This window comes from Natator depressus, chromosome 10, assembly GCF_965152275.1.
Source record: "Natator depressus isolate rNatDep1 chromosome 10, rNatDep2.hap1, whole genome shotgun sequence".
In the NCBI taxonomy this organism is placed as follows: domain Eukaryota; kingdom Metazoa; phylum Chordata; order Testudines; family Cheloniidae; genus Natator; species Natator depressus.
This window is the reverse complement of record NC_134243.1, coordinates 51,912,457-51,926,853: the sequence shown is the minus strand read 5'-3', so window position 1 is coordinate 51,926,853 and position 14,397 is coordinate 51,912,457. Positions and strand designations below refer to the sequence as shown.

Genomic DNA, 14,397 nt, shown 5'->3' with positions numbered 1-14,397 from the left:
AGGTACAGGGCTCAGGAAAGCTGCCAAAGAGGCCCATGCCCTGGTCGAGTGGGCAGCGACAACAACTGGCGGCGACACCTTCGCTTGATCGTAGCAGAAGCGAATGCAGGCGATGATCCAAGAAGAAATTCTTTGGGTGGATACAGGGTGCCCTTTCATCCGGTCGGTCACTGCAACAAACAATTGTGTAGACTTATGGAATGGCTTGGTCCTGTCGATGTAGAAGACAAGAGCCCTCCTAACGTACAAGGCATGTAGTCTACCGTCCTCTGCCAACTTAATGCGGCTTCAGAAAGAAGATTCTGGCTTGAATGAAATTAAGACACCACCTTGGGAAGGAAAGCCGGTGCAGTCTCAGCTGTACCTTGTCCTTGTAGAAAAATGTATAAGGCAGCTCCAAGGTGAGCGCCCAAGAATCTCCAAGACTCGATGGGCTGAAGTCACCACGACTAGGAATGCAACCTTCCAGGACAGGAGGAGGAGAGAACAGGAAGCCAAAGGCTTGGAAGGGGGCCCCACAAGATGTTACAGCACCAGGTTCAAGTCCCACAGAGTAATGGGGTCCTTGACATGGGGATAGAGGTCCTAAAGACCCTTGAGGAATCTGACAGTCATGTCCTGGCCGAAGACCGACCTGCCCTTGAGCAGTGGATGAAATGCCAAGATGGCTGCCAGGTGGATCTCGATCAATGAAAGGGACAAACCCTGGAGCTTGAGATGCAGAAGGTATTCCAGAATGAGCTGCAATGAGGCCTGCTTGGGCTGGATGCCTTTTTCTGAGATCCAACAAGTGAACAGCTTCCACTTGGCGAGGTAGTTCACCCTGGTAGAGTTTTTACTTCCCAATAGGATCTGCTGAATGTACGCTGAGCACTGCTGCTCCGACTCATTCAACCACACAACAGCCACGCCATCAAGTGCAGCGCCACCAGGTTTGGGTGCAGAAGACTGCCATGGTTTTGGAACAGCAAGTCCGGCCTAAGAGGCAGCTAAAACGGAGTTGCCACCAAAAGGTCCAGCAGTGTGCTGTCCCACTGCTGGGGCAACAAGGCCGGTGCTATGAGAATCACCCTTGCTTTGTCCTACTTGATCTTTGTAAGGACCCTGGGGAGCAACAGTACTGGAGGAAAGGCATACCTCAGAGCCCCCAACCACAGGAGTAGAAAAGCATCCAACAGGGGCCCCCATCCAAGCCTCTCATCGAACAAAAGACGTGGCATTTCCTATTCTGTCTGGACGTGAACAGGTCCACTCGGGGAGTTCCCCACTTGCAGAAGATGAAACTGACCTCCGGGATGGAGGGACCAATCATGACAAGACAAGAAGATCCTGCTGAGGCAATCTTCCAAGGCATTCTTGGCCCCTGGAAGGTGCGCTGCAATGAGATGTATACCATACTGCAGACAGACGTCTCAGAGCCTGACAGCTTCTTGACAGAGGGCCGTCGACCTGGCTCCACCTTGCTTGTTGATATAGAACATGGCAGCCATGTTGTCTGTAAGGACCTGAACCACTTTGCCCAGTATATTAGGTAGGAAGGCTTGGCAGGCCAGGCACATCGCACTGAGTTTCCTGACGTTGATATGCAAGGAGCGATCGTGACTGGACCAATGACCTTGTGTACTGAGATAGCACAGATGGGCTCCCCACCCCAGGTCCGAAGCATCAGAGACCAAGGCTGTCAACACAGCCAGAGCCTCGAAGGGAACTCGTTCCAGCACCGCCGCAGGGTCTGACCACCAGGTGATAGACGAAAGTACGCTGTCTGGAATTCTGATCACCCGTTGGGGCCATAAGCCAATGTCAGCCATGCCTGCAGGGGCCTGAAGCACAGTCGCACGTGCCGGACCACATACGTGTAGGTTGCCGTGTGTCTCAACAGTTTCAGGCACATGTGGGCGGTGATGAGTGAGTGGGCTTGCATACACGAGATGAGGTTCACCATGGCTTGGAACCGAGTCTCGGCAAGGAAGGCCCTGGCCCGAGCAGAGTAGAGAACCACTCCGATGAATTCTATGCATTGCACTGGGGTTAAGGTTGACTTTTTCTCATTTATTATCAGCCCCAGGTCATGACAGGTCGGACAGACCAGCTCGAGATGCCTCTGCACCTGGTCTCGGGACCGGCCCCGTATCAGCCAGTTGTGGAGGTATGGATACATTTGTACTCCCTAACGTCGCAGGTAAGCGGCCACCGGCGCTGTGCACTTTGTGCACATCCTCGGGGCTGATGAGAGACCAAAGGGCATCACCATCAACTCGAAATGGCGCCGGCCCAGCATGAAACAGAGCAAGTGCTGGTGCCCTAGAAAAATGGAAATATGGAAGTAAGCGTTCTTTAAACTGAGGGCGGTGTACCAGTCTCCCGGATCCAGGGAGGAGATGATGGAGGCCAGGGAGACCATGCAAAGCTTCAACTTCTCAAGAGACTTGTTGTGGCGACACAGGTCCAGAATGGGTCTGAAGCCCCCTTTTGTCTTCAGAATTAGGAAGTCCTTCCATATTTCTTATGACCTCTGTGACTAAATCGCAGCCTTAGGTATAGCCCAATAAAAACTGCATCGAACACTCAACAGTCTGATGAGATACGGGACTAGGCCGACTGGAAAGGGCGGGGTGGATCAATCAGATTGACACGGGCATTATACTCGGGCACAGCCTTAAAATGATTGCTTTTGGCCTCCCTGGCTTCTAGGAGGGTCAGGTTGTGCAGCCGAGCAGGAAGATGATGGGTATCACCGCTTATGCTCCTTGCCTTTCTCCTGTAGGAGCCCGCTTTGCAAGTTCCCCAGGACCTTGGACTGCTGAGGGGAAGGAAGGAAGGAAGGAAAGGCTTCCTGGATTGTTGTAGGGTATGAAGGCCCAGGGAGCGGAGTGTGGTTTGGGAGTCTTTAGGTCCATGGAGCCTTGAGTCTGTAAGCTCAGAGAAGAGTCTGGTGCCCTTGAAAGGGAGGTCTTGGATTGTGGCCTGCATCTCTGGGGACAACCCAGAGGATTGCAGCCAAGAGCTGCGTCTCATGGCCACCGCAGATGCGACCACTCTGGCCGTTGAGTCTGTAGCATTCCAGGCCATCTGAAGGACTGCTCTGGTGACTGACGTACCTTCATCCACCAGTGCAGCGAACTCGTGGGCACAATATTGTGTGAGGGCTTTTTTGAATTTATTCAGGGAGTCCCACAGATTGAAATTATATCATCTCAGCAGGGCCTGGTGATTAGAGACCCTGAATAGTAGGATAACCGTCGAATAAACTTTTCTGCCAAACAAATCAAGCCTTTTGGCTTCTTTGCTCTTCGGCGTACTGCTAACTTGATCCTGTCCATCCCTTTCGTTCACTGCGGACACAACCAGTTTTGCCACAGGGTGATGTGTATAGAGATATTCAAATCCCTTTGTGGGAACACAGTATTTCTTTTCTGCCTTCTTAGAGGTCAATGGAACAGAGGAGGGGGCTTGCCACAGTGACTTGGCAATTTTAAGGATCCCCGGGAGGACGGGCAACACGACCCTAGCAGGGTTGGTGGCTGAAATTACATTGAAGAGGTCGGCCTCCGCTGCGACCTCCTCAACCTGGAGGTTCAAGTTATCAGTCACCATTTAAGGATGGTCTGGTGCTCCTTAAAATCATCGGGGGAGACTGCTGGAGTGGGACGGCCTGGCCACCACCTCATCAGCAGACAATAGAGTCTGTTCCCCCTCCTTATCTGAGGAAGGCTCCTTTGGAGCTGGGGTCCAGTGTGCAGGTGCCGTGTCCGGCTCGGTATAGCTCTGATTGTGACGCCGCGATGCCATGGCTAGCTTGTCCAAGGCTGCCAGGAAGGGCTGGGAATACGTGACCTGCATCACTGGCACCCATGGGTTCCAGTACGGCCACTGGGTAGGCCACTGTCCCTGCTGTGACAGCACCATGGTCGGTGCTGTGACAGTCTCACGAGGAGAATTCCCTTGTCAGGGCAAAGGGCTAAATTTTTGGTCTGATCCAGACCACTGTCCCACTGGCGAACACGGTGGAGTCGTCGAGGCCTGGGTTTGCCTGCTGACTTTGGATGGCGACCTGTGAAGCGAAGGCGAGTAGTGACGTCTGCCGGAGGACTGCCGGAGGGCAACCAGGACTGGCGCCGTGATTCTGAGCGACCCCTCCAGGACAGTGACCAATGTCTAGGAGACCACCTGAATGAGAGAGACTGGGGCCTAGTCAACCTGTGGCCAGAAGTACCTGCAGCATGGGAGGCTCCAGCTTCCCATGCCTAGTAGACGGTGACCTGGGTCGTCTAGCTAGAGAGCTAGGATACGGTGCCGGGATCCAAGATTGTGGAGACGGGAATGTGCACCTGCGGTCCGAAGATTCGGGGGTATTCCGCCCCCCTGTGAGGCTGCATTCTCATAGGCTTTGTAGCCTTTTCTCATAGGGTTGTAGCCAAGACAGCCACCTGGTGTGGCGCCTGTGGAGCTGGCCGCCGGTACCGAGTCAGGCCCTGACAGCCCTGGGAGAGGTCGTAGAGCTTTGCCACTTCCTGGGGTCAGGGGTGGGTCCTTGGCCAGGCTTGGGGGGGTCTGACCTCAGCGGTACCCCCGTAAAGCCCCACGGTGGGCGTATGGCCTAACAAAAGATCCTTTGCCCACAACCCCCTTGTCCTTCGGTGCCGAGGGGCTCCTCTTCTTCTGGAACTTCTTCAGCACCGACGAGGAGGAAGTACTCGGTGTGATTTGGCTGAAGAGGGCTCCAATGTGAAGGCCCTCAAGCTGATATCCTGCTCCTTTTATGTACGAGGATGAAAGTTTTTACAAATGCGACACTTGCCCTTTCTATGGGCTTCCCCCAAACACTTCAGGCAGCTGTCATGGGGGTCACTGATTGGCATCGGCCTGCTGCATGACGCACATGGCTTGAAGCCAGGTGAGCGGGGCATGCCCCACTCAGGGCCAACACCCAGCCAGGACTCTAAGTACTCTAACTTAACACTACAAAGACTAACTAACTACTATTAACTATACACAGACTAGGTAGAACAAGGGACTATGAAGAACCACTAACGATCTTGCTAAACGCAAGACAAGGCACTTCAACCAACTGTTATAAGCGGTAAGAAGGAACTGAGAGGGCGTAGGGTTGGCGGCGCCTCATATACGCACGCATGAGCGTGGCACCCAACGGGGCACCACAGCTGACCCTACGGATACCACTAAGGCAAAAGTCTCTGACAACTGTGCACGTGGGCACGCACACAGCTAGAATGGAATCGACATGAGGAAGCACTTGAAGAAGAACTACCTGTTTAGCAAGTAGGAGGACTCTTCAAAATTTCTCTACCTTAGCAGGGAGCAGCAAAAGAAAGAGCCTTCTCTATCCATATTCATCCTCTCAGCTATGTTGAGAAACTGTTTACTGCATCAACCTTATTGTGGGGTTTCTTAGTATCTCTCTCCTTGCTTAAGTTTTGGTTTTGTTTCTCCCTCCCCGGCTCACCTTAGTCACTTTCTGAGCCTCATTACCATCCAGTTTTTTTGAATACTGGGACCTGCAAGGCTAGTTGGTGGAAAGAAAAAACAGCCCTTCTTTCCCAAAATAACAGACCCTTAAGATAGAGCTCCAAAACACCAAAAGGCATAGCCATCTCCAATGAAATTCAACAGGTATATGACCAAATTCCATAAGTAGCTCTAGTTGTGCTTCCTCCCCGCTCCCAAATTAAACTAGTGATTGTAACAATCACATAACTTCAGGACAAAGTTCAAAAAAAAATATCATGGAGCCACAATAAAATGGTGGGATTTGACATTAAGTATAATGAAAGATTAATGCTTTTTATTCAGATTGTTCACATCCATTAAAAAGGTGAATATTTTCACCATCATATATGTTCGTATTTTTATACTCTTCCTACTTTTGACACCCATATGACATCCATTATAGCCTTCTGTTTAGACAGTCACTGTTACTAAGTGCAGATGAAACATAAAACAAATATTTCTTGATGATTCCTAGATCAACTGAGAAACATTTCCACCAGTTATTGAAAATCTGACAAGTCACAGATTCCTGTAAGGACATATTACTATAAATGAAAGGCTAGAAAATAGTTATTTAATCCGATCAATGTGAATAGCTAGTTAAACATGATGAAGAAATTAGGAGATACTACTTAAGGCTTTTGCTTCTCCAATGTATTTTCCTCTACAACATACCTTAATTGGAGAAATATGGAAGTGCTCAAAGAAACTGAGGGCTGACATATCAGTTAAGGAAGATTCCATCAATTCAGTATTAAGAGCATCTACATCTTGCTGAATTAACTTTGTCTGTTTGTAAAAAAAGAAAATTTTAAATCAAAACTCTGGTTTCCTTAATGTCAACCTGAATTCAAAATGGAAAAAAAAAAAGCTATGGGATCAAAGAAAGGTAAAAGTAAAATAATTACACAATTGCTTAGATAGCTGTAGCAGAGACGTCCTCCAAGTACACAAGTACAGTACATTAATTATCCATCATATACTAAATTGTGATAACTATGTTCATTTCTTCCTTATTCAAAAGGGGGCAAACTAATCCTTTCTAGATGACCTATTACACCCGTTTTTCTTTTGATGGGTAAATTTTCTCGTTTTGATGACAAATGTAACTTCTCACATTTATTCCATCTCACTCAAGATTTTTCTTTTTTGATTTTTCTGTCCTTCTTTAGTTTTCTAATACTTTATTCATTGAGATGGAGTGCTGAGTACAAATTATAAACACTTATGATTTCCATGAACTCTTAGGTCACCTAAAGCTTTTTTCCCCCACTCAATTAGATAGGGCCTTTAGTTCCACCTGGAAATAAGAAACTTTATGAGTTTGAAAGTTTCATTTCAAGAAAAACCAGTTTGTAGGAACTACTCTCACACAGAAATTATGGGGGATATTTTCATTTCTGAAGATGTATAGATGACAAAAAAATGTTCCGGTCTTACACTGCACAAAGTAGCACCTGCTGCTCCCTTAGGAAGAAACAGAATGAGTATGCATACTTTACAGCAAAATGATGGGGTCTAAATTAGTTGTTACCACTCAAGAGAGAGATCTTGGCATCGTTGTGTATAGCTCTCGAAATACATCCACTCAATGTCCAGTGGCAGTCAAAAAAGCAAACAATGTTAGGAATCATTAAGCAGATAAGACAGAAAATACCATATTGTGTCTATATAAATCCATGGTACACCCACATCTTGAATACTGCATGTAGATATGGTTGCCCCATCTCAGAAGAGATATATTGGAATTGGAAAAGGTTCAGAAAAGGGCAACAAAAATGATTGGGGGTATGGAACAGCTTCCGTATGAAGAGAGATCAATAAGATTGGGACTTTTCAGCTTGGAAAGGAGACGACTAAGGGGCGAAATGATAGAGGTCTAGTGTGGAGAAAGTAAATAAAGAAGTATTTACTCCTTCTCAAAACACAAGAACAAAATGAAATTTTGTCACCAAAAAGTGTCACCAAATGAAATTAATAGGCAACAGGTTTAAAACAAACAAACGGAAGTATTTCTTAACACAATGCAGAGTCAACCTGTGGAACTCCTTGCTAGAGGATGTTGCGAAGGCCAAAACAGTAACAGGGTTTAAAAAAGAACTAGATTAATTCATGGATGATAGGTCCATCAATGGTTATGAGCCAGGATGGGCAAGTATGGCATCCCTAGCCTCTGTTTGCTACAAGCTGGGAATGGGTGACAGGGATGGATCACTTGATGATTACCTGCTCTACTCATTCCCTCTGGGGCACCTGGCATTGGCCACTGTTGGAAGACAGGATACTAGGCTAGATGGACCTTTGGTCTGACCCAGTATGGCCATTCTTATGTTCAATCTGACAGTCAATTAAAATGGAAACTATTAACAAGCTCAATTAAAGATATTCTATATGTAAGTTAACTATGCATTTTTCATTAGCCCTATAAAATAATTTTATGTATCCTACTGCAATCTTGGCCCCCAACACCATGAGATCCACAAGTTGAACATGCATTGTGCAAACAAGTGTTTTAACATTTCTTACAAATAGTAGTTACCCAAACACTGACAAGCTACTACTAGTAGGCGCCCGCACCAACTAACAGAGTACCCAATTCTATACCTCAATTTGAGAATTCATATTTTTCCCCAACTGTCTGAGCATTCCACTGCTAGTCATTTTACCATTTGGAAGATGTTTTCAATTTGTTTTAAATTTGATTTTCAAAATACTTAATTGACATGGTAATAAATCAAACCTGTCTTAGCAAAATAAGTACTTTTTTCCTAAACACACATTACCCTTTGCTGTTCAGCTTCTGGATCTGTAGATGGCGTGAAAAGCCCAATAAGTGCTCCTAGAAACCCCTGATCCAATTTCAATGCCATCTCCTGGATAAGAACCATAAAATATCTAAGAAAAAATAAAAGGAAAAATATGGTGACTGACTTTTTCATACTAAAATCAGAGATCATCTTGTAGATACAGATTTAAATTAACTACCACATGCTGGGTACTAAGGTTCAAGCTCATAGCAATATTTTAAAGCTCTGGTTAGAGTATTAGAAGCATCAGTCTATAGCTGGAGGGGCCTAACAGAAAGACATCTGAAGAGATCCGCTATTAATAGTAAGCTACAATTCAACACAGAAAAGGCACAATACATTAATAATCTAATCTATTTAGAGTTTATCCTAATAACTAACTGGTATTTCATACATTACAATACAATTGCTTCATGAAACAAATTCTGAGAAAGAAGTAAAGGTCATGGGATACGTGGCTTCAGACCCTTAAACCCTCATTCTGACCACAGGTAGAACTGCCCATTTACCTGGGTGGTCACCAGGGTTTGTCAGCTTCTGGTACGGGAAAACTGCATTTACAACATAAATGTTCTTTGAATGTGTTTAAGTAGCTAATCAAACCAGCTTATGCTGGAAGTATACCAATGATACTGAGACTTGTTTTAGTACTTGGGCTGGAAGACTTGATATGCTAATTGCATCTTAGCATACAATGGTACAGGCTCAAAGTATTAGCTCCACAGGTATTAACATTTCTAAAGCAAGGTATAATATGCTTTTACTTACTTGAACTGCAGTACTTTACTGTACTCATTGAATCTAGTGATGATGCTGATATCTATGAATGGTTTTGGCTCTAATAAAAAATGTACAAATTAGTTAGTTTTATAATGGATTCCATTCTGCAGTTAAATCAAAATATTTAATGTCACAGCTAACTAATTTTAGATCACTCTTGCATACTTACCTGAATCCAAAGCTATTGACTTGGGAGGGGCTACAGGGTGAAACACAACTGGGAACATTGGACCAGGTAACTGATTATCAACCTGAAACAAAGTCATATCAGATGAGCAGTCTTTTAGCGAGAGTAAGATTTATAAAGGATTCCTTGGCTTCAGGCAGCTTAAGCAGCTTAGGTACATAATGATGTTTTGGAGTAAAAACTGTCATTTGCAAGCTTATTTTGTGTTTACCCTAATATCTGAAGCCTTGCCAGCACCTATTTATCAAGAAGAATTAGGACCATCAGAATAACAGCTGTGACTGGAAGTGTGCAAATAAGGTTTCAAATTTCAGCACAGGCAGGGGTTTAGGTGCTATTAAAAACACTGACTGTTTGTTGCTGTTTCATATTTTAAATAGTGAGGGGCCATATCTTGCAGTCCTTACTTACAAGCAAGGATCCCACTAAAATCAACTCCCCTTTATTTCAAAGGGATTTTTTTTTTTTTTTTTTAAGTTTTACAGGATTTGGCTCAAATCAAATAAGATGGTCTCTGTAAACTCCAGTTTCAACAGCCTAGTCATGTGCCCCATTCCAGTACACGTGCCTTACGTTATGATTTGAGATTCCAACTAAATATGGCATACAATGAATACTTGGTACCATATTGTATTAATGCTCCAAGTACAAAGCGCTGATGTGAACACTAAGCTATAAATGACTGAAGTGACATAGTAAGAAGCTAATAGAGCTTAGTAGACAGATAAAGATGGTTTAATTTCTTAAAATTTCATTCCTCTGTGGACTGAATGGACTGAACTTTTTAAGTTTGTAAAGTTTTTATATAATTCGGCAAACAAAAAAAACGGAATATAAAAACACTTTCAGTTGTGGCCTTGAGTCAAGTAACAGTTACAGTCCCAGGATTTGGGAAAAAACATCCAGTTATGAGGAACATTACTGGTTATTTAAAGAGAGGTTCTTTACAGAAGTATTAATACCAGAATACCACAAGTTTTCTTCCTCCACAAACTCCTATCTCTCATTCTTTAAGGAAGTATTATCTACCCCTCGGAGAAAACTTTTAGCAAATATTCTCCCTTTCTTCTTTTGACTGAAGAACACTAGAATCTGTTAAGCTTGGATGTAATCAGAATCTACAATGTCAAAATTTAATAGCTATATTTCCTCTCTAAGAGCACTTCAAAAGATTTACCTTTGGTGCTGAATTCATGGCAGTGAATGAATGGGTATGCAATTACGGGAAGTGGTGAAGGGGAGGTTTGAAGCTCAAGTTTTAGAATGGAAATGTTCTGACTGTACAAGTATGGTTTCAGACTTCCAATACACTGAAGAGTCCAAACTTTCGAACAATTATTACCGAGAATAGTAATTTCTATTTTGACTGCTCATGCTAGTAAACACCACTCCAGGTAATTCTTGTAGGATTGGACTCTGAACCTCTAGGCACAGCACAGAGAGTAAGAGATATCTCATAACTAAATGCAAAATACACAACTTAAATGCTGAAACAATGTTTAAAATTATTTTCTCTGCCACAACAAGATTTCCGTCATGACCTCAATTATAATGTCTCCCACTCTTCTTTATTCTGCCCTACAGATTCCTCACCAGCACCACATGTGAAATTCTAGGATACAGTAAAGTCTTGTAGCATGTCTTTAAGGTCATCTAAGCTATACCGTAATGAAAAAAAGCTAACCGTGAGCTCCAGATCAAAGGATTACTCACCACAAATACCTTGCGGCTACCACAAGAGGACTGTTAGCTTCAGATGATCTCACCTGCTGTGGAATTGATCTCAACGCTTACTAGCAATGCCTGTTCAGCCTATAGTGAATAATGAAAAATGATACCTGAAGCCAATTCAACTGTGCCCGTAAGCTTCTTTGGTGAGGAGACTGTTTGAACTCAATATGAATGCCCGATAGGAAGTTTCGTCGAATGCTGCATTTGATTGGGAGGCGCATTTTCATTGGCATCTTACCAAAATTCACCTAGAAACACATTATACATTTTAGCTCCATTTGGCTACTATTATTGCTCCTAGATTTCATTAAAATGGCCTTCACTAGACATGAATGGGTGTTCAATTAAAAGAAAGTATACTAGTATTAAAAAAGTTGAATTTCCGGAGCTCTCTCGCTGTTACATAATAGAATGGTTATTGAACTCATCATACACAAGCCAACATTGAATTTTTCTTTTTCTTAGAAAGAAGGAAAGAAAACCAGATGTTACTTTGTTACATTTGCTGCATATCTTCAGTTTGTTGAATGGAGAAGATAGGAGCAATCTTATCCCAATTTAAGGTGGTATTAACATTTTTAGTCAACAAAATTAAAGACATATGCATGCAAATGAAAATATTTTTGTGCCACAAATTTATGTAACTAGGATAATTTTCTGAAAAAACCATCACCCCATTATTTTAACTCAAAAATACTGAATCACAAAAAATTGTGTGCCCTATGTATCATTTATTTCAAACACAATCATAAATCAAAGCTACATAAAGACTTAAGGCCTATATAAATTTATGGTAGTATAAAAGATTACCTTTTTGGATATAAAATAGAAGAAAAGGTCAGATTGTTTATAATACTGTATATCATAAGAGTTTTGTCTCTATTTTATTTAGCCTTAAAAACTTTAAGAGATTTTTTTCAACAATTCCAATATGCTTGGAATGTACATGTTCTACAAATGACTGGTTCTTTAGGAACATCTAAATCACAAGAGAGAAACGTTATAAACACCTGAAAAGCTGCAGATTGTTTTTCTGAATCAACAATATAAAAATGGATAATTCTATTTTTATCCTCAGACCACTATGCATTAACAGCTTTAATGCTATGTCCTCAATTTTTATCTGTGAATCAATTTGAGGATGATGAAGATTCCACAAAATGAAACAGCTCCCATTTTTAAGTAAGAAGCGATAATGCAGTAGTCAACATTTACATTCATCACTGCCCTAAAATAGATGGAATCCAATGACCACAATTCAGCAGTACACACCTATTTAGTAAAGCACTTAAGCATATGTTTAACTTCAGGCACATATTTAAGTCCGGTTGACTGCAATCTGATTTCAGCACATATACCACGCTGAGTTGAGTGGAAGTGTGACTGATATTATCTTTTTAGTGGCTGCCACCTGATCCCTAATATTACTACAGCCAAAGGAGAATTTCTATTAGGAAAAGGTGTAGCAGCCTAAATTTTTTAAATCGGATATCTGAGTTTTTCCACTAATTATGGTCTTGAATTCCAAAAGCCCAAAGTAAGTGAAATAGCCAATTGTCAGAAAGTCCAATGTGCTTATAAAGTTTCCAGTTCCTGTGTCATAAAAGGGATGAGATGTGTTTCGGTGCTTCATAAAGAATATACATCAAATATAACTTCTGCATGGTAGAAACTTTTTAGACCAATTTAAACAAGGTTTCATAACCAAATTTTCTGCAAATTCTGGAATGTTTTAGTCCTAAACGACATACAACTACTGCATAGTTGAAATTACAGTGTGTGTCAGACAAATATCATCAACGTTTATTATAGCATTTGACAAACGTCTGATTGGAGAGGATCTGTAACATACTTAAATGTACCATTGCACACAATTATGAAGGCATTTCCCAAATGAAAATTTTTACATGTTGTCTACGTTCATTACTGGTACTAATATGGTAAAAACTGTTATACAAACTTTTCTATCAAAATTATTGATACAGTGATACAAAACACTGAACAGCCACAAGAGTACCTCAAAGTTGTTGTCTATTTTAACCCAGCCCAGATCCTCCATGGTGTTTGTGGAAAGGTATTTCTGATAGGCTTTTTCCAACAGGTTTATCTGCTTTTGATTAAATGCCTTCCATCTCTGCTTTGGTTTCAATTCCCAGACAACACCAGAACTACAAGATAAGTACATAATGTAATTAACACTTCTGAATAAAAATGCATTGAAGTAGAGTACACCAAATTTTCTAATGTTTATGAACCACACAACGCTTCATCCCCATGTTTCTGATGCTGATTTCCATTCATCTGTCAAAATTATGATTCTCTCTCTGTCTGCCAAGTCAATGACTGATGAAAGTGGAAATGAAATTTAGAAATGAAATTTATTTTTCTTGAAAACAGATTTCTACAGTTACTGTCACAACACAATGAAGACGTGACCCAAATTACTAGTGTCCTTTTGTGAATATTTCTGTGCATCTATCTTTGCAATTTTTTGATGAGAGGCATATGATTTAATACAAAGAATCAAGTTAACAGTAAAGTTATTTCTGAATTATGAATAGGAAATTGAAGAAAAGAACAGTTTATAATCATGCACATAGGACTGTTTTCAAATTTAATTTGCAATTGGGAAAGTAAGTTACTAAAATGCAGAGTGACAAATGAACTCAAAATTTAACTTGTGTTGTATCACGAGGCACAGTACTTTAACTTGTCACATAATAACTCCACTGTACTCAAATGAGATAATAAGACTTGAAGTCCAGAAATAAATGTCAAATTAATTAGGGAACTGTGTCAAGACAGGCATTTAAAACCTATATTCCCTTGACAGCTCTACAACAGCAGACAAAATGTAATTTTAAAGATTCATCATATAATGCTAAAAAAATGTCTGATTTTAGAAGCATAATCCACTTCAAAATGACAGTTTTCAAGTGTATTAAAGTATATGCTTAAACTACTCCTTGGTCCATTTAAAGGCAAACTTGCTTTCCACCTGCAGTACCTAGTAATCCCTATGTAAGCGATTTCTTGTTTACTCTCATTGTTGACCAGAGAAAGTCCAAGACTATGAAGTGACAAGTTTATTTCTTGATCAGGTTGCTCCATCTCCTCTGCTTGCCGTGCTTTAGAAACTAATGCAACATCGTCTGTAAAAAGCAGTACTCTCTGACGTCCATCCAGAAAGGACACCCAGTGTATCTGAGTATTTGAATTATAAGGAAATTGACCACATTCATCCTGAGTTGGAAAAAAGAAAGGTACTTTAATTGGTTGCATAAAAAAAACAAAGCAAGGAGCAAGCAAAATACATCAACGGCCCAAATTAAGCAGAACAATTAGAATTTCTGAGGTGCCTTATTATTGCCTTTAATTTGT

General features: G+C 42.0%; 1 protein-coding gene across 1 annotated transcript in view; it reads right to left on the bottom strand.

The window, feature by feature from the left end:
* The window catches only part of VPS13C (vacuolar protein sorting 13 homolog C), a 191,594-nt gene that overhangs the window by 32,706 nt on the left and 144,491 nt on the right, over positions 1-14,397 (bottom strand). Inside the window, exons 67-73 of the mRNA XM_074966157.1 lie at positions 14,024-14,259; positions 13,034-13,184; positions 11,124-11,264; positions 9,268-9,349; positions 9,087-9,156; positions 8,295-8,406; positions 6,187-6,300 (exon numbers count right to left, since the gene is read on the bottom strand). Of these exons, the coding sequence (XP_074822258.1) occupies positions 6,187-6,300; positions 8,295-8,406; positions 9,087-9,156; positions 9,268-9,349; positions 11,124-11,264; positions 13,034-13,184; positions 14,024-14,259 (906 nt within the window). The remainder of the gene's footprint in view (positions 1-6,186; positions 6,301-8,294; positions 8,407-9,086; positions 9,157-9,267; positions 9,350-11,123; positions 11,265-13,033; positions 13,185-14,023; positions 14,260-14,397) is intronic.